Genomic DNA, 27364 nt, shown 5'->3' with positions numbered 1-27364 from the left:
TCAGTACGAACGAAAGCGAGACATCCTTGATTGTCTTCGATCGAAATCAGCGAGCAGCAGCCTCAGCCAGATGGCCTCTTGGCATGCCTCACTGAGCGCCACGCATTCGGCTTCCATGGACGATAAGGTAACACTCGACTGTCCACGGCTAGCCCACGAGATTGTAGCTCCACCGAACATAAACGCATATCCAGAAGTTGATCTTCGACTCTGTAAATCGCCGGCCCAGTTTGCGTCCGAGTAGCCTGAAAGTGGTTCATCGAACGCACCACCTAAACGTAACGTATAGTTCTTCGTCTTCTTCAGATATCGCAGGACACGCTTAGCCGCTGTCCAATCTAACTCAGTTGGATTACTGAACTTTCGTCCAAGAATGGCGGCGCTATTCGCTATATCTGGCCTAGCTACTACCGATAGGTATAGCAAACTTCCAACGACGCTTCTGTATTTAGCCGCATCCTCCAACGGCTTGCTTTCAGACTGATCCTTCAAATATCCCGGGTCCATGGGTGACTTTGCAGGTTTTGCTTCACTCATTCCATGTGTTTTCAGCAACTCTTCGATGTAGCTTTGCAGACGAATGTTGTAAGCTCCTTCAACTCGTCGAACTTCCATGCCGAGAAAGTGAGAAACATCTCCCAGATTCGTCAACTCAAATTCACCACTGAGACTCCGAAACACTTTCTGCAACTCACTGTTGTCGGTTGATGCAACAAGCATGTCGTCTACGTAGACCAGTAGAAAGACATTCGTATGTCCACAATCCTTCACATACAAGCACTGGTCCGCCTTTGACTGTTTGAAGCCAAACTTACTCAATGTAGCGTGAAGGCGTTTGTTCCAGCATCGTGCGGATGCAGCCCAAAGATGCTCTTTTGAAGTCGACAAACTAGGTTTTCTTTTCCTTTTTCTTCGCAACCTGGCGGTTGACGCATGTACACTTCTTCTTCAAGGACTCCGTGAAGGTAAGCGGTTTTAATATCAAGATGTTGCACGATCATATTCCGTTTAGCTGCAACTGTCAACAAGGTACGAAACGTTTCATGCCGTGTAACAGGGGCATAAACTTCCTCAAAGTCAGTACCATATCTTTGCACGTAACCTTGTGCCACAACTCTGGCTTTATGTTTCACAATCTGTCCTGCTTCATTTCGCTTTAACTTGAACACCCACTTGGAGCCAACAAGTTTCTGTCCTTTCGGTAACGGTACAAGCTCCCAAGTGTTGTTCCGACGGTGTGATTCCATCTCGTCTTTCATTGCATCATTCCATTCGGAAATCTTCATGGCATCCTGGTAGTTCACTGGTTCCTGAGTAGCACACGCTGCCGTACCCACGGTATAATCCAGTACGTAATCTTCAAGGTGCCGTGGTACAACACCACGCGTGTTTCGTTGCGGACGATGTATATTTTCAAGCTGTAATGGATCTTCGTCCTCGGTGTCTTCGTAATCCTCTCCATCCGAAACATTCTCTTCGTGTTCATCCTTCTTGGGAAGCAGGTTTATCTCCTCCTCAACCGGAGCCGAACGTTGTCCACCCGAGGAACTCGATGTTGGGAACTCAACCGTAGAAGTACCATTCCCCAATTCAAGGAAACGAGCATCACGACTAATGGTAATCAAATCACTTTCACAATCTACAAAACGATACGCTTTGTGCTCTGTAGAATACCCTACGAATCTCAGCTTCCGCGACTTACTGTCCAACTTACTGCGCTTCGCTTCCGGAACAAGGACGTATGCTTCGGCACCGAACACTCGAAGATGTGCCAAATCCGGCCTATGTCCCCACCAAAGCTCATAAGGAGTTTGTTGCAGCGATCTAGATGGTAAACGATTTTGTAGGTATGTTGCAGTAAGCACAGCCTCTCCCCAATAACGTTTTTCCATGTGAGCATCAATAAGCATACACGTAGCCATCTCAGTTATCGTCCGGTTCTTTCTCTCAGCCACACCGTTCTGCTGAGGGGAATACGGTGCGGTGAATTGTGGTTTGATTCCTTCGGATCGATAGAAAGATTTTAATTCGTTGTTGTTGAACTCTCCTCCTCCATCGGAGCGGATTACACGGACCCTTCTTCCGAACAAGGTTTCAGTCCATCGAACATATTCTTTGATTATATCCGTTGCCTCGGACTTCTGCTTTGTAGACAAATAATAAAAACAATGTTTATTCGTTCGCTTCTCAAATGCTAATGATCTATTTTGCACTGAATGTCACTCTTATATCAACTTCTACTACATGCTATGCCTACTATATCTGCTACAGTTCGGCCATCCTGACAAATTACATCGTCCTCGATGTACATTACACATTCAGCAATTCGTCCAGGAACCTGCAGAATTCGCAATTACATTTGTCAAATCACATTCAACTGCTCCAACAGTTGTGTTGATTCCTCCAGGCGCTGCTCCAACAGCGTTTCTGACTGCTCCAACAGTCATACCAGTAGTCGTACCAACGGCTCTGGTTTTATTACAAAAAATAGTCTCCGTAGTTTTAATTGCTACAACGACGGATTTAACTGCTCCAACAGTTACGGCGATTTCACTAGTTGCTGCTCCAACAGCACGTCTCGCTTTTAATAGTTCCAAGAGTCGCACCAACGGCTCTGATTTTTTTATAAAAACTTTTGTTTGTATGTTAAAACTTGTAATTTTGCTCCGAAGTCCCCTCAAATCCACTAGTCTTGCTTTTACGATGACGTCGCAGGCAAAATTTTCGTAGAATTCGCTCAAAAGCTTACATTATTTTGAGTTTGAAGTCTGTCCAATCATTAACCGCTTTTTCTGCTTCTTTGAGCCTCAATTTTGAAGAACTTCTGTGTTTTCCTTATTATAAATTGCTTGTATTCGTTCGATTTTCATAAATTTGTCCTGATCAACTTCGCAATTTCGTCATTCCATTGTAACTAACAGCGCCAGTTTCGCTTCTGACTGCTCCAACAGTCCTACCAGCAGTCGCACAAACGGTCCTAGTTTCGTTACAAAAACGAGTGCTTGAGTTCCATACTGACGGCCTAGCTCCGAATCCAAAATTTCCTCCATGTTGAAAGATTCGATGAATTTCTTTCCAGCAATCCTTCGGTTCTAGAATTTTTTTCGATCGTTCGGGGCGTTCACAAGGTATCATCCCACTTCTGATAATTGTAGACAAATAATAAAAACAATGTTTATTCGTTCGCTTCTCAAATGCTAATGATCTATTTTGCACTGAATGTCACTCTTATATCAACTTCTACTACATGCTATGCCTACTATATCTGCTACAGCTTCAACAAATACGTAACTGTGAATCGGCTGTAGTCATCGATGAGGTGCATTATATAACGATTACCACTGGGAGTTGTTGTTTTCATCGGACCGCATAAATCCGTATGCACGATGTCAAGAACCTGATGCGATTTCCGTTCGCTAACGGGAGGGAAGGGTTGTCTGGCCGACTTTCCTTCCATACAACACTCACACACAAGACGTAAACCACAGTCGCTTACCTTGATACCTGTAGCAAGACCCTCTTTGACGACTCTCTCAGCGGCGGCCCAATCTCTGTGGCCCAACCGCCGATACCACTGATGCTGACAGTTAACGTTGTGCTCACCAGATGACGCTTTATACGATTCTTCTATTGTACGTAAGTAGTATAGGCCACCGTAACGGAAACCCGTCGCTACGACATTACCGCTTTCATTCATGATGTGACAGCCATCACTATTAAAGTCCACTTTTAGTTTCTTTTCAGCTAATTTGGCTACCGATATCAAATTAGTTGCCAGACCAGGAACGTACTTCGTGTCATTCACATCAATTTTCACTGATTGTCCGCGATCGTCTACTCCACGAAGCATACCACTACCTTCTCCAAGGATTTGTATCTTCTTTCCATCGGCAAGCGTAATCCAGCCACCGGAATAATTTTTCAATGAAGTAAAGAAATCGCGATCGTTTGTCATGTGGGCGCTTGCACCACTGTCAATGATCCACGCACGCGAATTCACTTTTTCACCAACACCGGTAAACGCAACATTTCGTTCTTCACTTTGCACGATTTTCGCTTTAGGGTTTTCTTTTTCTTGCTTGAAACGATTATCTTCTTTCAGCGAAACCTTATACTTCCGGCAGTCACGACGTAAGTGCCCCGGCTTTTTGCAAAAATGACACACACGGAACTCTTTTGCTTTGTTATCAACTGAACGCATCGCTTTTTCAGATTTCGAACCGGCACTGTCACGCTCTAGGTGACGATGGTATTCGTCCATCAATTTCGACTTTACGATGTCAACCGAAATATCTTCATCAGCCCGATTGTCCAAAGCGATCACAATTCCATCGTAAGAAAATGGCAAACTTCGCATAACCATGCAGATTTTAATATCTTTATCAAGCACAGTACCCGCGGCATCTAGTCGGTCGAAAAGATTATCGAGTTCACGCAAATGATCTTCCATGTTTCCACGCTCCAACAGATTTGTCGCACACAAACGTTTTAACAGAGACACCCGTACCGAACGCGTCGTCTTTTCATGGTACGATTTCAAAGCCGCAAACACATTATGCGCAAAAACACTGTTTTTCACAACAGGTAACTGGTTATCTTCAATCGACAAGATAATGGTTGCCTTTGCTTTTCGGTCATTCTTGACCCACTCATCATTCCGGGCATTTTCCTCCGGAACGGCCCTTTCAACCACATCCCACAAATCATCTCTTTGCAGGATATTCTCAATTCGCACCTTCCACGTCTGCCAATTGGTGCCATTCAGTTTTGTAATGGCAAACTTGACTTCGGACATGGTTAGCCTTCGTTGATAAACTTTTCTCGCCGTTGCTGCTATAAGCAAGCACACAAACACAGGCAAAGAACGTTCTTGCTCTACCGCGATACTCCGAACGACGCTAGCGACCGGATTGTATTTCACTACCGATTCCGTCTTAAAACTGTCCACTTTCTGGGCCCATAACCTGATGGCTGGTACAAAGCAGAGTAACAAACGAGTGGAACTAACAGCGTATGGGACTTTAGATTAAGACCAGCAGTAAACTCACAAACACGCGGTGAACATTTAGACGGTAACTTTATTTGAACTGTAGCAAAGTATAAAAAGCACTTGTATTCTTGTTGAGGTTTTTAGCGCGAATGAAACGGGAGACTAGGCAGTGTTGCCGTATAATATAATAAACTTATCAGGGGTGTGCAAATGCACGGTAATAATGCAGGGGTATACATCGCTCTCCACACGTGTTGGTTCGAAAGGTTTCGAAAAATATCGCCCTTGTATCGAAAATATAGTTAATTTTGATCACTAAAAATAACGTACTTAAACGTTATATTTCATGTGCCAGTAGTACACACTTAATCGGTTCGGTAAAATTTTACCGAAATCTAAACAGCAGAACATTCGGTAAAATTTTTTATTGCACCAAACATTATTAATGATCTGTAAACGTCGATTGGCACCATCGAAATTTTTACCGAACATTCAGCTGTTTAGATTTCGGTAAAATTTTACCGAATTCGTTGCTTTTTGTTAAGTGTGTACGCAATAATTGTATTGTGAAACTGAATAATTGTTATTTATGCAACTTTTTACAAATTAAATGCAATTGTACTGGAGTCATCTGCAAGATATAACACACCTTACACCGTCTGATAGAATAGGGTATTGTCGTTATCGTCGGGCCACTGTTATGGTCGGGCCATCACGATTTCACAGTTTTAGTAACTCATGATATCTATGATACAACCATTGTAAAACTTCTTACTGTGATAGCTAACTTTTCACAATATTGTGAGTTTCAATCGTGTATTCAAAACACCCGTACTGAATTCAGTGACTAAATCCTACAAAAAAAGTTTTCCAGGCGCAATGAACTTTACTTCAAGAAATGCAATTATCGAGATAAATTTTGAAAATGTATGAAGCGTGTAGTGTTGCACACGAAGACTATAGAAATTTCCCCTTCAGTAAGGTGTTTGGGAAGGCTAAGGTGAAATACTAGAAAAGCGCTATTTGTAAAGGTCGGGCCACTTGAGTAGTCATGATTGGGCCACCATAATTTTAAGCGCAGAAGCGCAATAATCGCTAGAGAATGTCAGTCAGATAACATGTGATGAAATAAAGCAAAATTAATACGATAAAAACCTAGTTTGTTGTTGTTTTTTTTTTCATTGGAGTTGTACACTTTGGAAAAGGCGATTGTAGCAATATGGATTTTACAAGATCGCCAAAATTTCGCAAAAATGTAATTAGAAATAGGGTATTTGTACCTATATGAGTCGTTGTTCTCGGAATTCATTCTTTTCATGTCTCTATATAGAATTTCAATACGTATGTCTTAGATTTTCTGCGGTGGCCCAACCTGCACAACATGGCCCGACTATGACAACATTTTTTGTCTTCACGTAAATGCCTATAACTTTTTTATTTTTCAAGCCATCAGTTCGAAACTTTCTGGAAATATACCTTATTCTTAGACCTTTGCAACGATGTATTTGGATTTTCAAAATTCCTTTTGAACCGAAAGTTATGGGCGAATTCCCAAACGTGGCCCAACCACGGCGACACTCCCCTACATTGGATTAGGAGCGATGTATTCAGTGTGTCTCCTAAAGAGGAGTGCCTTCAGTGCCTTCAGCAAATTATGGCCGCAAACCACTATAAAAGTTTGAATCCGTTTAGGTAGTTATGTTCCACTTCAGCTGATCTGCAAAATTAAACAATGTTTACATTTTTACACTCGAACAACAAACAATCATGGATGTTTCCATAGTAACTCCGTCAGGGCGAACTTGACGCTCCTCCATTGCATGTCAAAAGATTGTGCCCACTTGTGCTCAATATCCGCCATTATCGCTCGTGGAAAGCTGGATAGTTCATTAACTAGGCACATTGCAAAAATCTGTGTGTGGGACACATAGAAACTATACGAAAAGTTTCCTTAGTGTAGGTCTGATTTTGTTTCAATTGGAATTTTCGGTTTAAGATGGCGGCTCTCTGAAGCTCTCTAAATTTTTTTTAAACACAGTCTGGCAGCTTTGCTCACACCTTCGCTGTATCTTTTGACAGTTTGGATCATCGTTTTCGAATAGAATCATTGATTTCGAAAATAACTGAAGTTTCTGCATGCTGCTGAGCTCTTGAACATGTGAGGTCGTCGTTATGTTTACATCGTGATTGGTCTGCGACTTAGCCGCGTGTTGCATAATTTAAGCGAAGTGTGAGAATCGGCGTTTGAATCACGTTCAATATTACAGAAGTTCTTCTTTAAAACAAGTAGTACTCCAGTATATCTCAGAGAAAAGTAGAAAATTGTGCATTATTATTCAAAGGAATTGATTGTGAAATTTGCTTTCGAAGAGGTGACAGTGTGGTGTGCTACGTAAGTGTGTATGTGTGCAGTGGAATAAAGAATCTATTTTGTCTCGTCTCTCCGGTCTCTATCTTGCTTGACGAACAACTTTGCTTGCACGGACGTTCAAAGCAGAAAGCACCATCATTCAATTGATTCTTTACAGTTCGGTTCGTTCGTCGCGTTAGGAAGGTTGTGTTATCTATCTCTGGACACGCGATTTCCAACAATCCTTCAACCAGTGAGGAGCGCTTCTAGAAGAAAAGGAAATCCGTGTCTTTAAGCAATTTACAAAAACGGCGTGAATCTTATGTGATTTCGAGTAGAGTGTAAATTTTGCTGCGCCAATCTTGAACTATCCGGCGAAATCTAGTAGTGTAAGAGCAATGGCACTTGGAACGGAAAAAGTTGAAGATTCTGCATCGGCAACGATTGCCAGTAAGGGAGGACATATGGCAAGTTCAGAATCGAAGAAAAAAGGTTAGCATAAAATTGAAAAACTACTTAAATCACCCAGAATATTGTCACTCGACATGCATGTGAAAAAGTACGAGAGTTACTGGAAAAACGTTATGTGGGTCTGCTACCAGTTAATGGATCAATGAATAAGGTCTTTCTTACATAGGTGACATAATTATCTCGCGTAAATTGCGATCTATATCAGTAAAAAGGATGTTATTTTGGAAAACACATGCATCAGATCAAGGCAGTCATATAACCAGTTACGTAATTACCTCCCGTAACTCGGAAAAATGCTTACTTCACATTGATGCGGCTTTGAGGTTGGACTCTCTCTTGACGGTCTCTCCGGTGCTGGATTTTGACCGGAGGATAAAAGTTTTCATATTTTGCGAATTATCACGTTAGCTACAGGATTGCTAACCTTTGGATTGGATGTTTTTTGAGCAATTAAAGGCATTAACTACGGAACCCTAAATTGTCTCGGTTTGTAAGGTAAAGCAGTAGCAGGTACGGAACTTTTCCATATGGGAGAGCTCCAAGAGAGAAGCAGTTGATAGTCGCTCTCAAACGTAGCAGTGTGATCAGATGTTTTTGTGCCATTAAACTTTTTTTGGGAAATTATGTAGTAAACAGTGGGTAAATACCAAAAATGGAAACTTTTAATATACTTTCCTAATTTTAGGTAAATCGGGTGTATAAATTTTTACCATCACCTAAAATTTTTTTTTGGTAAACTCTAAATATATCATGCATTATGTTAGAACAATAGGTATCTGTTCACAAATCAAGTTTATTTCCCAACGATGGACTTATTTGAATATGTAGTCATTTCTCTGTTATAAAGGTCCGTTTGGATGGAAGTGGCTTTTGGTCATGCGAGTGGCCAGCTCCTACAAAATCATCTCCTTGAAACCGGTTAGCGTCGTATCCGGAATAACTCCATCGGCATTACACTGGTTGAAGACAGCCAATACTACAAGCGAAAAAGTAACAGTGGAATATGGCAAGAGAATCGAATTACGTCGATGGTCAGATGGTACCAATAGTGGGCAATAATAAAAAAACACTTATAATTTAATTAAACTAGTAAACATACATAAAATTCAAAATTCAAATAAACAAAATGATTGGTGGAAAACTTAGGCTGTGAACCATTTCGCGAAATTTGCAAGTTTTTGGTTAAAATTTGACAGTACGATGGTTTTTTGAAAATAACCCTGCTCGGGAGCATGGTTAGTTTTAACTAAGTTCTGAGAGCCAATGAGATATGCCACAGGTGAGGAAAGAGCTTCGATGTGTTTCACTGATTTTTCCTTGAATTTTTTCCACCAATGTATGGATGTTTAACTTATAACAAATTTGTTTATTCAACCCGAAATTAAATGAGCTAAATTTTATCTATGAAATAGGAGCAAATGAACACCAAAAATTCTTCCAATTCCAACCTGGACTGAATAAATAAATTCGCTGTTATAAAAACATATCTTCATCCTCACCTTATATATGCTCTCATTCAGTAAAACAACTATCAATCTGTCAAATATGAAAATGGTTCGCATTCTGAACGGATTTTAACCAGTCGAGGAGAAATAGCCATCGAACTGTCAAATTTTAACTAAAAAGTTAAAAATTTCGCGAAATGGTTCACAGCCTTAATATGCTCAAGCAGCCGAACGAAAATTTGTAATTGAAGACCAACAATTGAAAAGGGTCTAAGTCCCAAATAAAAACAAACCGAGGTAAAGTTATTCCTTGATGGACTAGCATAGGAAAATAACCCCTCACTATGTTTGTTTGCATTTTGAGCTTGGGCCGTTTTCAATCCTTGGTTCTTAATTGTGTTCCGACAGACGCAAAGAGCACAATGATAAACTTTCGTGAACATATCTTTGGATTTTGAGCATAAAAACTGCTTTTGAAACCCCAGAAATCATCTTCACCCCAGCGCGTTTGAACCTTAATCGAAACTGCTAAACTCGAAAGGCTTGGGGATAAACGGAACTCTCTTGCATTGGTCTCTTGCATCATCAGCCGTCCCGGTCCTACGTGTGGGTGTGCGAAACGGGGCTTCCAAAACACTATCCATGGCAAGTATATATTTGCTAACTCCCATTTACTCACTGACTCTTATCGTGCTTCTAGTACTACGCAGCTTGATGATCCATCCTCAGTCTCTATAGTGCGCAAGTTTACTGACGGCACGCCGACTACTGGACTTCGAATATACTACCAACTACCACAACGTTCGTGTACTTCGGACTGAAATTGACGACTTGTTTCTGACGGCCACCGAATGTGACTACGACGTTGTTGTATTGACCGAAACCTGGCTGGGTAGTTGTGTTAATTTCGTGCAGCTTTTTGGTAATCTTTTTACCGTTTACCGTGGCAATCGAGATCATCGCAAGAGCAGCAAGACACGAAGCGGTGGAGGCCTAATTGATGTCTCCAGAAATTTAATCAGCTATGCTGGTCCGACGCCAATTTGTGATACACTTGAGCAGCTATGAATTAAAATTTTCGCCCCTTCTCGCTACATTAGCTTAGGCGCTATCTACCTACCACCCGACCGTAGTGCTGATTTTATCTCAATTGAAAATCATATTAGTTCAATTGGTTCCATTACACGCTTAGACGATCGTGATCTCGCGACTATTTTTAGAGATGTATATCGTGGACACGTATGGATGATGGTACCCCTGCTGTTGATTTTCTACAGTCCTAGATATCTGCAGTATGCTCCACGCTTTTGGATGGGTTCAGTTTACACAAGCTAATGCAAATTAACGCAAACTAATAGCAACGGTCGCCTGCTCGCTTGGGCATTCGTTAATGATGCAGCATACCAAACGTAAAGAAGTGGGGCTGCCTGTTGACATGTTCTTTGAGGATAGTCATGATAGTTCGCTAGCTGAAAAATGTACTCTTTTTCCTGAAAACTTTCAACGTACACTCCATAACACTACTGTCTCGAATGCTGTGGATGAAAGTGGATGGTGCTGTACGAAACTTACCTACCAATGTTATTAATTTTAACCTAGCTGAAATAACGCATCGTCATGTTGAAACCGCAATCGATAAGCTAAAATCCTTCTTTTCTGTTGGTCCTAATGGGATTCCATCCTGTGATGGTGAAAAGATGTGCTGCGGTATTCATACGTCCGTTTTGCCGACTATTTAATCTATCACTCCGGTAATGCGTATTTCCCACCAGTTGGAAGCTCTCCGTTATGTTTCCAGTATTCAAAAAAGATGATAAACATGATGTGCAGAATTATATCACTTTGTGCGTGTTTTTTGATTTTTGAAATCAGCTGCAAACACTACATTGGGTCGGAGCAACACGGGTTGCTATCCCAAACGTACGATAACCACTAACTTAGTACACTTCTGCTCAACATGCTTGCTGAACATGAGTGCTGGTACTGAAATTGATGCGTTATACACCCAATTCTTTTTTTACACGGGGGATGCGTCCCGTGTAAAAAACCGTGCAAAAATAAACCGTGTTATTTCGAGAAACCGTGTAAAAAAATCCGTGTTATTTCGAGAAACCGTGCAAAAAAGTCGTGCAAAAAAATTTGTAAAAAAAATCCGTGCAAAAAAAGAATTGGGTGTACATCGATCTAAAATGACTTTTGACCGAGTTGATCACGGAATTCTTTTAGCAAAACAAAAAACTAGGAATCTTGCCTGCTCTTATGGAATGGTTGCGATCTTACCTGGAGAACCGCACTCTTTGTGTGAGAATCAAATTGCAACTTTCAGCACAGTTTACAAATACATACCTCAGGAGTACCGCAAGGTAGCAACTTAGGACCACTGCTCTTTACGTTGTTCATCAATGCAGATGACGTAAAAATATTCAAAGTCGTTCGAATGAGCCTGGATTTTGATGAGCTTTAGCAGCTCGTTGACGTTTTTCTTTAATGGTGGCAAAATTTTCTGACCGTAATCCGAAAGTGTTGCGTCATCTTTCATCGGATAAAAAAGCCTATTATGTACAGTTAGACCATGTTCAATCAGCCACTATGTAGGCTTACGCAGGTACGTGGTCTAGGAGTTTCTCTAGGCGATGTGTTTTCGTTTAGGTTCACTGCAGTGAGATTATTGCGAAAGCTAACCGACAGTGTGTAAAACATTGCCCACTTATCGTTACATGTTCATTTCTTGTACTTCTAAAGTGCTCCCCAATATAGTAAAAAAAAGTCGTCAACAGGATAGAGCCAGGGTGATTCGTGTTGTTTCAAGCAGTCGTCTACATTCAACCCGATCTCACGCCACTTGTCGCCAATTTCCCAGTCGTTTCAGAAGTTGCAAATCACTTTCGAGCTTGTCGAGCCATTTTGCGCGTTGAGCCCCTCTGTTTATGGTGCCGATGGCGTTGTTGAGGAAAACTGGTTTCATCGCACTGTCGTTCGGCATGCTTACGTGTCCGGCCCACCGTAACCTCCCGACTTTCGCCAGATTTACCATGGGAATCTCTCCAAGCAGTGCCTGTAGGTCGTGATTCATACGCTTTTGCCACTCTACGTACTCTGACAAACATCCTTCACAGTACCTTTTGCTCGAACACGGTAAGAGTGCTTATCTCCTCCGTGAGCAGCGTCACGACTTCAAGTCCATAAAGAACTACCGGTCTAATAAGAGGTTTGTACATTGTCAGTTTCATACGGCGGCGTATGCTTCTTGATCGTAGCGTTTTGAAATGGGCAAAGTAGGGTCAATTTTCCGCTTAAACGCATCGCTAGATTTCCTTACTAGTGTTGTCCGCGGTCACCAGCGAACACAATTACAAGAACTTATCTATCACTTCTAGTTGGTCAGCGGTTGCCGTCCGTGGGAGGCACGCGTTTGTTTCCTTTGATCCTCTTCCTTTCATGTATTTGGTTTTCAACGCATTTATTTTTAGCCCAATCCTCCTATACTCCACTTTCAGTCTGGCGTAGATTGCCTCCGCCGTTGTAAAGTTTCAGGCTATGAGATCAAAGTCATCTGCAAAGCCTAGGAGTTGGCTACTCTTGATCAAAATCGTGCCTCATTTCGATGCCTGCTCGTCGGACCACCCCCTTAAGAGCGATGTTGAACAGCATGCAGCATGACTGCATGAGCCGTCACCTTGTCTCAACGCTCACCGCGTCTCAAAAGGGACTCCAGTGTTCCCGAGATGCGCAGGAAACGCATCACTCGATTAAGTGTAGCTCTATTCAGTCGCATCAGTTTATCCGGATGTTACCTTGTAACCACCCAAGTTGTTACCAAGGTGTTGTTTAATTTGCAAAACTTCGTTACACAAGATTGCAGTAGACCGGGGACCCAAATGAAGAATAGATTTTCATCATTCATATTTTAGCCTTTGTTCAAGTTAGTTGATAATAAATAGTTCTACAAGATTGAAGTATAACATATTGGCGACGAGGATTTAAACTCGAATTCATCGCTTTGAAGGAAGAGCCACTCATTCAAAATGGCAAGATCTGGAGGCGATTTTCAAGACCTGTATCAGCAAATTTTGCGACAGAATAAGGAGATGGCGGAGCAAAACGCTCGGATGATGCAGATTATGGAACGTTTGGCATTCAAGAAAACGCTTCAGCGCGGTCATCGAGCAGTCCGGAATTCATCATCGAATCTCTGGCATCCAACATCCGGGAATTCGTCTATGATCCAGAAAACGGTCTCGTTTTCGACCGCTGGTACCGGAAGTACGAAGATCTCTTCCTCAAGGACGGGGCGAAGTTGGACGATGCAGCAACAGTCCGGTTGCTACTGAGAAACCTTAGTGTGACTGTGCATGATAAGTACGTCAACTTCGTGCTTCCAAAGCACCCCCGTGAATTGTCATTCGAAGAAACGGTGAACAAATTGAAAGAGCTGTTCAGCGTTCGCGTCTCACTGTTTAGCAAACGGTACCTGTGTTTTCAACTGAGCAAAAACGACGCTGACGATTTTGTGACGTACGCAGGTATAACCAACAAATACTGTGAAGATTTCGAGCTGAACAAGATTACGGCCGATCAGTTCAAAAGCCTGATTTTTATTTGCGGGTTACGCTCTCCGAAGGATGTCGACATTCGGACAAGACTTCTATCTAAGCTGGAAAACAATGCAGAAGGGGAGTGTAATCTTGAATCACTCATCGCAGAATGCCAACGTCTTTAAAACCTGAAACATGATGTAGCTATCGTGGAACAGAAGAAACCGATAAGTTCAATTTGTTCAGTCAAGCAAAACAAACCATCGATTAAATCACGTTCAAAGGAAAGCATGAAGTCAAAGACTGAAGGTCCTAAAACACTCTGTTGGCAGTGTGGCGGAATGCATTTCGTCCGAAACTGCACATACACGAAGCATGTCTGCCGGAACTGTAAGCAAACTGGACACAGTGAGGGTTATTGTGGCTGTTATACGACGAAAGCGGCGTCAAAGGGGAAGAAAGTAAATGGTATTTACTCTATAAACCAAGTTAGCTATCCTTCGAGACGAAAGTTCCTGACAATCGACATCGATGGATCTTCAATCACGCTACAGTTGGACACAGCTTCCGATATTTCAATCATCTCACAGAAGCAGTGGAACAAAATGGGTTCACCTTTACTGACTCCTACTACTCAAACTGCTAGGACAGCGTCAGGTAAGCCGTTTCGTCTACTTGGTGAACTCCGATGCACAGTTACTCTTGGAGATATCACCAAAACTGCAGTTTTATATGTGATGATCAGTTGCATAAATTTGTTCGGGCTGGATTGGATCGAGTTGTTCGGACTATGGGACACCGCACTATCTGCAATTTGTAACCAAGTTTATGCTGGTGCTGATCAAGCTAATTACATAGAACAGTACAAAGCCAAGTTTCCAGATGTGTTTAAGCCTAGCCTTGGACACTGTATGAAGATGCAGGTTCACCTATATCTCAAGCCAGATGCCAGTCCTGTCCTCAAACCAAAGCGTCCAGTTTCGTTTACATCCATAGAGAAGATTGATGCTGAATTGGATCGTTTGCAAGAATTGGGTATCATTACGCCAGTGGATTTTTCGCAATGGGCTGCACCAATCGTAGCGGTTAAAAGGCCAGGAGGAAAAGTGCGCATTTGTGCGGATTACTCAACTGGACTTAATGCTGTTTTAGAACCCAATCACTATCCGTTACCAGTACCAGATGATATGTTCAAGCTTAACGGATGCTGGTATTTTAGCATCATCGACCTGAGCGATGCTTATCTTCAGGTTGAAGTTGACGACGACTCGAAGCAGCTACTAACGATTAACACGCTTCGAGGACTCTTCCGGTTCAATCGACTTGCGCCGGGCGTAAAATCTGCCCCCGGAGCTTTCCAGCAACTGATGAACAGCATGGTTGCTGGACTTAAATTGTAGATGCCAAAGGACTCCGTCCTGATCCGGTTAAGATTCAATCTATCATCAAAATGCCGCCTCCGCATGACATTACAAGTCTACGTTCATTTCTTGGTGCGGTAAATTTTTATGCAAAATTTGTCCAGGAGATGCATCAGTTGCGACGGCCACTTGACGCGCTGCTCAAGAAAAACTCCAAATTTAATTGGAATAGTGAGTGCCAACAATCATTCCAGCGGTTCAAAGAGGTTCTTCAGTCGGATTTATTGCTTACGCATTATGATCCTGCTCTACCCATCAGCGTTGCTGCCGATGCATAGCAGTCTGGAATTGGCGCATGTCTGATGCATCAGTTTCCCGATGGTACTCTGAAAGCTGTTGCACACGCGTCTCGCTCTCTCACTTCCGCAGAGGCAAATTATGGTCAGATCGAAAAGGAAGGTCTTGCATTGGTGTTTTCCGTAACGAAATTCCATCGCATGCTGCTAGGTCGCAAATTCACGCTCCAGACAGATCACCAGCCACTATTGCGAATTTTTGGACTGAAGAAAGGAATTCCTGCTCACACGGCAAACCGACTTCAACGTTGCGCACTGACACTCATGTGCTATAATTTCGATATTGAATACGTATCCACAACTTCGGATATGTCGACGTACTATCTCGATTGATCGACAGCAACGTCAAACCAGATGAGGATTTTATCATTGCTTCTATACAAACGGAGGACGACGTTGAGGTGCCACTTCAAGAAGCCATCAGCACACTACCGGTAACATTCAAATCGGTGCGTAGTGCTACTCTCCAGTGTCCAGTACTCCAGCAAGTGGTACAGCATATCCATCTTGGATGGCCTTCTAAGCTCGACAGCATTGTCAACACTGCAGTACGACCGTTTTTCGTTCATCGAGATGCATTGTCGGTTGTAAAGGATTGTGTTATGATGTCTAACCGTTTAGTAGTTCCAGAAAATTTACGTAAGTGAATTATGAAGCAACTTCATCGAGGACATCCGGGGATGGAGAGGATGAAAGCTGTTACACGTAGCCATGTGTACTGGCCAGGAATCGATGATAATATTGCTGACTTCGTAAAAAGGTGTGATAATTGCATTACTCATTCGAAGACGCCAACAAAAGTGCCACTGCAATCATGGCCACTTGCGCAATCTCCATGGGAACGTATCCACATTGACTTCGCTGGCCCAATAAACGGATTACACTTTCTAGTGGTTGTGAACGCCTTTTCAAAATGGCCAGAAATACGCATCGTACGATCCCCAACAACGGCTGCAGTAACTGAGTTTCTGAGTGAATTATTTGCACGGTTCGGCATTCCAAATGTTATAGTTTCCGACAATGGTACACAGTTCACATCGGAACAGTTTGCGATACTATGCAAGAAGAATGGTATTCAGCATTTTCGAATTTCGCCTTATCACCCGCAGTCAAATGGACAGGCCGAAAAATTCGTAGACACCTTGAAGAGGTCATTGCGTAAAATCAACGAAGGGGAAGCTATCTCTGAAACGCTCCAGACATTCCTCCAAGTATATAGGACTACACCTAGTCAGGTTCTTCATGGCAAGACACCGTCACAGCAGATGCTTGGTCGTAACATGAAGACAATCCTTGATCTTCTACATTACAATCAACCGAAACCGGTAGTTTTCAACTACAGTCAGAACGAGCAATTCAATCTGAAGCACGGTGCAATTCCACGTGATTTCAAAAGTGGAGACAAGGTCTACGCTAGTCTACAGCAGCAATAATAAATGGCAATGGGTTTCCGGCGTTATCATTGAAAACATCGGACGTGTCAACCACAATGTGCTGCTCGACGAGTATCACGGACGCAAGAAGCTTATTAGGTCGCATACCAACCAACTTAAGCATCGTTGTAATGAGACAACAGCTGACGCTGAAAGTTCGATGTCCCTAGGTATTCTGGTAGATATGTTCGGCCTAAACTATTCAACCAGCGGTAGCGTACCGCATTCCACGAGACGTTCATTCCAGATCGAGGAGGAAATAGTTCCCGTTGCGTCAACTTCCGAATGTCAAGCCGAGGTTCAACAACAGCCTGAGGTAGCGGTAGAAGGACCGAGTGACCTGTATACAACCTCAAGTCCACAGACCATCACAGTATCGGATTTAGACGTCGGTTCCAGTCAAAACAGACAACCTGATTCAGTGCTCGACAGCGAACAGCTTACAGATGATTCCATTACTGAGTCTCCACCTGTTCGACCCCAGAGAACAATCAGGATGCCGTCTAGACTTGAGCCTTACCTGTTCTGGAAATAAGAAGGGAGGAAATGTTACCTTGTAACCACCCAAGTTGTTACCAAGGTGTTGTTTAATTTGCTAAACTTCGTTACACTAGATTGCAGTAGACCGGGGACCCAAATGAAGAATAGATTTTCATCATTCATATTTTAGCCTTTGTTCAAGTTAGTTGATAATAAATAGTTCTACAAGATTGAAGTATAACACCGGAGAACCATTTTCAGGCTTTATCTGCCATAGCTGGTCTCGATCGACTGTATCGTATGCTGCCTTGAAATCAATAAAGATGTGACGCGTGGGCACATTGTAAACAAGAACGTAGTTCTGCATTAAAACGGAAAAGTGACCGGAAAGCACGACATTCTTGGCTAATTTTTGAAAATCGGTAGAAAACGGCTGTATTGTTCAATCCATCGGATTATCGGTCCGAAGAGGAACTACTGGTTTGAAAGGCTCATAAAGAAAATCTACAACAAGTGTCATCGATCCCAATGCAGTAATGCAGATCGAGGTATAGTCCTCCTTAACTCGACTTAGAAAATTTCACAAACTGTGGCTACTTCAGGAAACCCCTGTTGGCGAATACCAATGTAGCTTCCGAGAGGGATGTCCACAGTTCACCTTGCGAGAAATCCTGAACAAATTTCGAAAATCTAATTTGCATACACAAAATCTGTTTATAAACTTCAAAGAAGCCTACGGCTGTCACGCCAACTATTTCCGAACCCGGTGCTACACAGGCTATCAGGATTCTCTCAAACAATATTGCATTGTCAGGAGGACAAAAACTATCTATCGCATTGTTGCACTAGCGTAAAAGCTTAAAACGACATCGATTGTGCGTAGTTACAATCGTGACAGTAAGTCCTCCGTTAGGGCGGGTGTAGTCTTAAACAACAAGCGTACAAATTTATAATACTTTTGAACGGATATAATTCGAATCAAAACAAGACTAAAACTGAAAGAGATCGAAGATTTCATTCTATTGGATGTGCGTTGTCGATGAAGATGCCCGGGCAGGGGATGTATGTTTGAACGGGACGATTGGAGGATGATAGTGATGTGGATAGTGAGAGGACTTCTAAATTTGGTATATGACCGATATATGAGCTGTGTCATAAAGGTAAAGCAGAGTAAAGTAAAAGTAAGCAGTGAATAATCTGCAGAAATGGTAACAAAGCAGGAGCTCTGTGTAATGATGGTCACTTTTGATTTGGACGAGTAGTAACCGAGAACTCTTAAAAGATTAGGATAATACCAACTCGTCGATAACTCACAAACCCCTAAATCTACATTAGGAGCGAAATTTACAAGTTGACCAAGTCAATAAGTATACATCTGGAAGACTCTAAAATATCTTAAATCCCACATCAAGTGGACAGTGTACATCAGCCAAGAAAATGCAAAAGGTGTGAAATTTAAACGAAAAACAAAAATAAAATTCGTAATGATAATAGTTTGGTTTAATAGTTTAATGAAATAATTTATTTTAAAATTGCAGTTTTTTTCAAAAAATTAAAGAGATTTCATACAAGACAGGCTTAAATACTTATTACATCTAAGTATGGAAAATTCTCAAGATGGAGAGAGTCGTTTCAAAATCTTCTATGGTGACTCCACACGAGCAATACGAATAGAACCGCAATGCAATTCCTCACCTTATTTTGCTATAAACTGAAAAAGGCACTGTGTGTGCTAATATGCGACATCAGGGCAGTCAACAATTCGAAATCTTATCGTCCGCAGAATCCCGTGAGTTTGCATTTATTCACACGTGACGAAAACAGCATTTTGTTACGGAATAAGTTCTGTGATTGATTTCGCTAAACACTAGTAGTTGTGAGAAAAATCAAAAGCCAGCGATGACGAATGTTTGCAGATTAAACGGACAACAGAATTGACTAGCTAGACTAGAAAGAAGCAGTGCTCTGTTTTAAACCCCATAGGGTGTATCGAGGCTTGACATTACCTCGTGCGAGAATTACAAATTCTTTCCATTTGAATAGACTTAAATATTTGAAATAATTTTGCGTTAAACCCCCGACCCCCAAGGCCACAAAGAGCTTTGTACAATCAAACGAAAATTTTTTTATTTAATTTCATGTGAGTTTTAAACTTTTTAGGAAAAATTTTCTGAATTTTGTCGACTCTTGATGTCGCAAATCCTCTTCTATTACGAAGGGATTTGCTCTTTCGCTCTTCACCGTCAAGAACGTTGCTCTTCAGGGCTAGTCGACCTACTTTCTCACTTCTCGCTCTACGCTACTGCCGGTTGCTGTTTGATTACGCGATTAGTGATAAAGGTGGTTTCTGTTTATTTTCACTCCGGGCCATTTAATGAGATCTGTGCACTCTAGCCGCCGCTGCTGCCTGCAGTCGCATCCGTGAAAGGAAATCAAATATTCAATCGGGCAACTACATGCTATATGTGTATTGAAATTATCACATCTGGGTATGAACATGCATTATGTAGGCTTTTTGGAAGCATGGTAAATCATGTATAGGTAGGTACCTACCTTTTTTTTGTGTGTCACTTTAAACAGTAGATAGATAAGAAATACCAACTTAGAATGTGACGTATTTTCTATTTCGTCGTGACCTCTTCAACAGGTAGAATAAGCGACGTTTGTTCTTCCGAAAATGTAGTCCAGTAAGAATGAAATTCTAAAAAAATATAATTGATCTTCTTCTATGACCGTTTTTCAATACTAGTGTAGAAGTTGTCATTAAAATAAATCGATATTGGCATATCTTGAAGAAGAAAGTCAAATTAAACCATTCATTAGTTTAGTTATATCGCTACTTCTAATGAAAATATATAACACCCTGGGCTTTTGAAACATCCAAGAGAAAAATATAATTGAAGTTCAAGGTCTCAAATTTCGCTTCATATAACGCCACCGCACCGCCGATCGGCAAAGCATGTGACACGACATGAGTGAAATGACGAGTGTGTGACTTGCTCTGGTCAACCCGAAGTCGTCGTTCTCTGTGAAGTTTCACCTCTATAGATAGACGATTATACAATTTTTCTACCCTGCCGTGTCTGTGAGGCGCACCTAGTTGACAAATCGCGATCGGCATAAAGTGCATCTATCGTGTCGTGGATTGATTATATTTATAGACTGCTGTTTGTTGGGAAGAATTTATCTGTGCAGCGTGTGTATGGAAATCTTACGTTGTGTCTGTGAATTTAGTCCTATTCAGTGCCTTGTTTATTGTCTGCCGTCGGCAGACGTTCTACTTATGTACATTAGTGTGAATGAATTTACATAACAACCATGAGGGTTTCTCTCGATCGCACCCCGGCAACCCGCGACTGACGTTCTAATGATTTTTTTCGTTTGTTGTTCTTTCATCCGTAGGCAATGGTAGAAAGCAGAAAAACAACAAAGATAAGGAATCGACCCCGCCGCCCGCGGTGAACGGAAAGACTAAGGATTTGTTAGTCAATGGGCATGGTGCTGCCGCTGAGAATGGAATAAACGGACATACCTCGGAAACGGAGTTAAACGGCAAAAGCGGTGGCAATAATAAGAAGAAATCGGACGGCGAAGTGATGGAAATTATTCAGGAACAAGGATTTACGGTGCAAATTCTTTCACCGGGCGTTGAATCGCTTTCAATTCAGGTTTCTAGCATGGAACTGGTGCAAGAAATTCATCAATTGCTAATGGACCGAGAAGATACGTGCCATAGAACGTGTTTTTCGCTGCAGTTAGACGGAGTCACTTTGGATAACTTTGCTGAATTGAAAAACATTGAAGGACTGAAGGACGGTTCGATCATCAAAGTTGTAGAGGAGCCCTACACGATGCGCGAAGCCAGGATCCATGTGCGTCATGTAAGGGATTTATTAAAATCGATGGATCCTGCAGATGCTTACAATGGAATAGACTGCAGTTCGTTGACCTTCTTGCATACAATCACGCAAGGCGACATCCTAGAAAAGAAAAAAGGCCGTTCGGATAGTGTGGATTGCACTCCACCAGAGCACATCATGCCTGGAGCCAAGGATAGACCATTGCTTCCTCTACAACCTGGTGTGGGGAAGAAGGGACCGCAACCGCTAAAGGTGCTGACAACATCCGCCTGGAACCCTCCGCCAGGACCTCGAAAGCTGCACGGTGATTTGATGTACTTGTACGTGGTAACCATGGAAGACAAAAGGTTCCACATATCGGCATGCCCACGTGGTTTCTTTATCAACAAGTCCACGGATGATACGTTTGACCCACGTCCAGACAATCCGAGTTATTTGTGCCATTCATTGATCGACCTGCTAGGACAAATTTCACCCACGTTCCGTCGGTGCTTTGCACAAATGCAGAAAAAACGAACTCAACGACATCCCTTTGAGCGCGTTGCCACGCCATATCAGATCTATACCTGGTCAGCTCCGGCTCTGGAGCACACGATTGATGCTATTCGTGCAGAAGATACTTTTTCGTCCAAGTTGGGCTACGAGGAGCATATTCCCGGTCAAACAAGAGACTGGAATGAAGAACTGCAAACGACGCGGGAGCTGCCAAGAGAAACGCTACCCGAACGATTGCTTCGTGAACGTGCCATATTTAAGGTTCATAGTGATTTTGTGACGGCTGCCACCCGTGGAGCTATGGCCGTTATCGATGGAAACGTAATGGCAATTAATCCAGGGGAGGATGCCAAAATGCAGATGTTTATTTGGAATAATATTTTCTTCTCGCTTGGGTTTGATGTACGAGATCATTACAAAGAGCTCGGTGGAGATGCAGCAGCATTTGTCGCACCAAGAAACGACCTGCACGGAGTTCGTGTTTACTCGGCGGTTGATGTTGAAGGTCTCTACACACTCGGAACGGTCGTTATCGACTACCGAGGATATCGCGTGACGGCGCAATCAATTATTCCAGGAATCCTAGAGCGAGAGCAGGAGCAATCGGTAGTTTATGGGTCAATAGATTTCGGAAAAACTGTACTCTCACATGAGAAGTACTTAGAACTGCTGAATAGCGCTGGAAAGCATCTGAAAATACTGCCACATAGTGTCTTTAACGACAAGGGTGAACAAATCGAGCTGTGTTCCTCCGTAGAATGTAAGGGTATCATTGGAAACGATGGGCGGCACTACATTTTGGATTTGCTGCGCACTTTCCCACCGGATGTTAATTTCCTAAAATTGGATGAAGAGCTCAGCATGGACTGCAAGACGCTTGGATTCCCAATTGAGCATAAGCATAAACTTAGCTGTTTGCGGCAAGAGTTGCTTGAAGCATTTGTGGAAAGTCGTTATTTGTTGTTCATCAAACACGCAGCGTTCCAGCTGCAACAACTGAATACGACAAAGCGGCAGCAGAAACAGGAACCGAAGGACGATGAAAAAGTAGAAAACACCAAAGCAATTGAAGCGGCCAAGGAAGATACGACGAAGCCTGCAGTAGAATCGAATAATAATGTCGACTCGAAGGAAGAATCATCCAAATCAGAGGAGTCCACCGAACTACTCAAAGAAAAGCCTACGGGAGTGCCAAAGGTAGAAACGGAGGAAGCCAAAAAATTAATGGAATCGCTTCTCTCTAGTGATGAGAAGAATGAAAGTAAGGAAGTAGTTAAACGAGCTTGCGAAGCCGTTGGCTCACTAAAAGAGTATGAATTCGACATCCGCTTCAATCCGGATGTGTACTCGCCAGGAATCAAGCATGTGGATGATCCAAACGCAGCCAATTCGTTGAAGAAACAAAAACAATTGGTGAAGGATGCCGCCGAGTTTTTGGTGAAACACCAAATTCCCAGTTTTGTGCATGACTGCTTGGACCACACGGCCGCTCCAATGGATGGAACAACATTGACGGAAACTCTGCACAGTCGCGGCATAAACATACGCTATCTTGGAAAAGTAGCCAACCTACTGGCTAAAATCAAGCAACTCGAATATCTTCACACGATTGCAGTCTCAGAATTGGTCAACCGAGCCGCGAAGCATATTTTCACGACCTATATGCAGAACACCGAAATGATGAGCATGGCGTCGGCCATCAGTCATTTCCTAAACTGTTTCCTGACTACAACGACCGCAGTGTTCCATACTGAATCGGATTCTGTAACAAAATCTGGTTCGTCCAGTAAGCAACAGCGTCGTCAAAACAAACGATCCGGTGCCGGCAAGGGTGGCAAATCCTCATTCCAGTGTACCCAAGACAATAACGAATGGCAGCTATTGACGCCTAAATCGTTGTGGAATCAAATACAGCAAGAGCTCAAAACCTACTGGGACTACGATCTGCTCCCAGCCAACTCTCATGATTCTGTCGAACCAATAGTCGCTCACTATCGACTACAGAAAATCAGCCTCCTGCGTGCATTTTGTCTCAAGACCGGCGTTCAGATTCTGCTGCGTGAATACAACTTCGAGATGAAGAACAAGCCTACTTTCGGCGAGAATGACATCGTCAATGTGTTCCCGGTGGTCAAGCACATCAATCCGCGGGCTTCGGATGCGTACAATTTTTACACCACCGGTCAGACGAAAATACAGCAGGGGTACTTTAAGGATGGTTACGATCTCATCAGTGAAGCACTGAATTTGTTGAATAACGTTTACGGTGCGATGCATCCGGAAAATGCACAATGCCTGCGCATGCTGGCTCGTTTGAGCTACATAATGGGTGATCCACAGGAAGCATTAGCCATCCAGCAACGAGCAGTGCTCATGAGCGAACGGGTCAATGGAATCGATCATCCGTACACGATTGCTGAATATGTGAGTATCCCGTTTCCATATGAGTGTAGAAATTTTCCTACCCAGAGTCCGTCATTTTCCTACAGCCTTGCGTCTCTAACAACATTTCCTTGGTACAATTAATCGATTCATAACCTAAGGCATGCTTGTATGATTCGTTTAGTGATGTATTATAAAAGCAACCTTCATTAATTGGTCCTAAGATTTCAACTGATTTTGATAATTATACTGTTTTTTGTAGGCTCCTCTCGCACTATACTGCTTTGCTAACAGTCAGATTAGCACTGCCCTCAAACTGTTGTATCGCGCAAGATACCTAGCCACAATCGTGTGTGGTGAAAACCACCCGGACATTGCTTTGTTGGATGTAAGTCAATCGATATTTATGTGTATTTGCATCGAAAACGTATTAATCTTTAATTTATTTCGCAGAGCAATATAAGCTTAATACTGCACGCCGTTGGCGAGTACGAATTATCACTACGCTTTCTTGAACACGCACTGGCGCTGAATATCAAATACTACGGTGACAAATCGCTTAAGGTCGCCGTCAGTTACCACCTGGTAGCACGCACTCAGAGCTGTATGGGTGACTTCCGTTCGGCATTAAATAATGAAAAAGAGACTTATTCGATCTATAAACAACAGGTTTGTATAGGACAACTAGTTTATACTTCATGCATTATTTATATTGTTTTATTTTTTGCAACCCTATCTCAGCTCGGTGAAACGCACGAAAAAACTCAGGAATCTTCGGAATGCCTGCGTCATCTAACCCAGCAAGCTGTGGTACTGCAGAAAAAGATGAATGATATCTACTCGAATGGGAAGCTAACAAGCGGGTTGCCGCCGATTCACATTCAGCCACCATCGATGGGTTCAGTGCTGGACATGCTGAACGCAATCAATGGTATTATTTTTGTACAAATCAGGTCAGTGTTGTGAGGTTCATTTTTACAATTGCTCCAGTGTAACTAAATTACATTTTCCATTAGTTCCAAAGAAATTGCCAACTTGAAAAATGAAATCGAAAAGCGTCAAAAGGAGGGTGGAGCCGCGGAATCAGCTGTGGTGCAAGCCAACCAGGAGGAGGTTGATCGTATGCTGACCGAGACAATGGCCAAGACTGCTGCCGGAATTCCGTTTGAGGAGCACGACAAACATGAACTTCCTGTAGCTGCCAAAACAGAGCAGAGTAGTGCACCAAGAGAGGCCAGCACTGAGCAACAAACAAGCTCTTTAAGCTGAAAGAACAATCCGAATCATCTTGTTGGGCAATGAAAATCGCGGAACTAGCTGCTGCGCACTTTTTGCGCTAATCTACTAATCATCGATCAAAACAAGCTTTTTCTTAGTCGGTAGATTTTGTTTGATTACTTAGTTATTTGTAGTTCTCGTAAACGGTGCATTTAGCAATTGTACCAGATGTACCAGAAACTACATCACTTTTAGTTTCAGTAGAATCCTAGTTTATAGCATACCAACACTCTCCATCAAATACTAAGTTTTTCTCTAGTAAATAGTGGCTAAGAGCATAAACGCACATAACTTTGATGCCGCAATAATAAATCAGTTCTGCCTATTTCCGATGGTGACTAGAACCTCACTCGTAGCGCAAAAGATTAAGATTCTTTGCGTAATCGTTATAGCGATCTAAAATTAACGCAGACATCCGTGCAATGAAACTTTGTTAAAGTTTTTTTTAATTAGAATCAATTACAGCACCACAACCCGTCAGAAATGGTGGATGAAAAGATCCCAAATAGCATAAAAACTCGCTCTAGTCAGCGTCCAAAACTTTCACATCTTCTTTTACTTAAAAAAATATACCTACGAAAAATCACATGTGATCGTGATACGAGCCACTACACAGACATAGCCTAGAAAGCAAACAATTGTTGTACTGAATAAGAACGTTCATAATTATAAATCTGCTGCTGCTCGTGGTGGCAATGGAAGCTCTAGCAACCACTTAACAGTTAGGAGCATGATAATGCAGCAACAACAATAATAAATAATAGTGAGTAGTGTTTAGTTAGTGATATACGAGTTAAATCCCCGTAAAAAATATTGTATCGAAATTTTGTAGGCTTTCAAATTGAGCTGAAACTAAAACAAACAAAAATACTGAACAATAAAATTATTCGTTTGGAAATATGGTTAAAGATCATTTCTTTCAGCTTTTGAAGAAAACAGTAGACTTCAGTAGGGTCGCTTTTTAGTATTCGTTCATTTATGCCGCGATTCTAAATTCCACTGTGGTCGGAACATTTATTCACCGTTTTGACCAAATAGTATGCGGTCAATTGTGACGAGTTTCCCTAGATTTTTGTCGTTTTTTGCGTTCATACAAATATTTACGCTGTACCCCAGGTGAGTATTCTTAGACTTCTTCTATTTTCGCATTTCATTGACGAACTTTCTTTTGTTTCCACAGTTTTCCTAGGGCAGCGGTCGTAAACTTCTTCTATTTTCGCTTTAGACTTCTTCTTTATGGTTGCCGGCTCTGAATTAGATTAAGTGAGATCTCATTCTGTTTACCGGTATCATGAAGGGATATTGTACGAGCAAATATCATCTCAGAAATCTCGGTTTCGTACAAGACGATGGGCCCTATTCTCACAGTCACAATTGCTCAATTTTTTAGGTGAGCGCTGAGATGAGATGTGTCAACTCGTAGCAGACTTTTAGAACAGCCGCCGATTGGTCGAATTGGACTGATTTTCACGCATGAAACAAAAACACAAAAAGGACACTCAGCAGTGTTGTCAAGAACAACATATTCGTAACTTCTGGTAAAACTGCAAGGCAACGTGTGAAAAGCATTGAAAGTTTGCTGAAAAGAAGACAGTCACCTGGGTGACTGTACAAATCAAAAGGGTAACTGTAAGAAAACGGACCATGAGTGTAGTGAGGTGAGTGAGGTGACTGTGAGAATAGGGCCCGATACTTATCGTTTTTGTGTGGTCGAGAGCTAAATCTCGAAACTTTTGCATTAATGTTGTGGAGCGCTAATAGGACGCAGACTTCAAAATATCAGACAGACAGATATGCCAGTCGGTCCACTGGAGGATGAACTTTTTTACTTCAATGCGACCTGCTCGACCATAGAATCGTCAATAGTTACGTTAATGAGAGAATTACCGAGATTGGGAACGTTGCCTATTGCAGTAGATACCTACCTC

The 27364-nt window shown here is 42.2% G+C and overlaps 2 protein-coding genes across 2 annotated transcripts; one reads left to right on the top strand and one right to left on the bottom strand.

Annotated features, from left to right (window-relative positions):
* LOC128735636 (uncharacterized) lies at positions 1-720 on the bottom strand. The gene has a single exon (XM_053830121.1). The coding sequence runs from the start codon at positions 718-720 to the stop codon at positions 1-3; it is 720 nt and encodes a 239-aa protein (XP_053686096.1).
* A 6479-nt stretch (positions 721-7199) lies between these two features.
* On the top strand, positions 7200-26320 carry LOC128734751 (clustered mitochondria protein homolog). Its single transcript, XM_053829088.1, has 6 exons — positions 7200-7832; positions 20824-24200; positions 24421-24546; positions 24612-24827; positions 24900-25111; positions 25175-26320. The coding sequence occupies exons 1-6, from the start codon at positions 7739-7741 to the stop codon at positions 25425-25427; spliced, it is 4278 nt and encodes a 1425-aa protein (XP_053685063.1). The 5' UTR covers positions 7200-7738; the 3' UTR covers positions 25428-26320.
* Positions 26321-27364: the final 1044 nt, after the last annotated feature.

This window comes from Sabethes cyaneus, chromosome 2 (genome assembly GCF_943734655.1).
Source record: "Sabethes cyaneus chromosome 2, idSabCyanKW18_F2, whole genome shotgun sequence".
NCBI classification, from domain to species: Eukaryota; Metazoa; Arthropoda; class Insecta; order Diptera; family Culicidae; genus Sabethes; species Sabethes cyaneus.
Note: the sequence above shows the minus strand (reverse complement) of the source record. Positions and strands in the feature narration are given on the sequence as shown.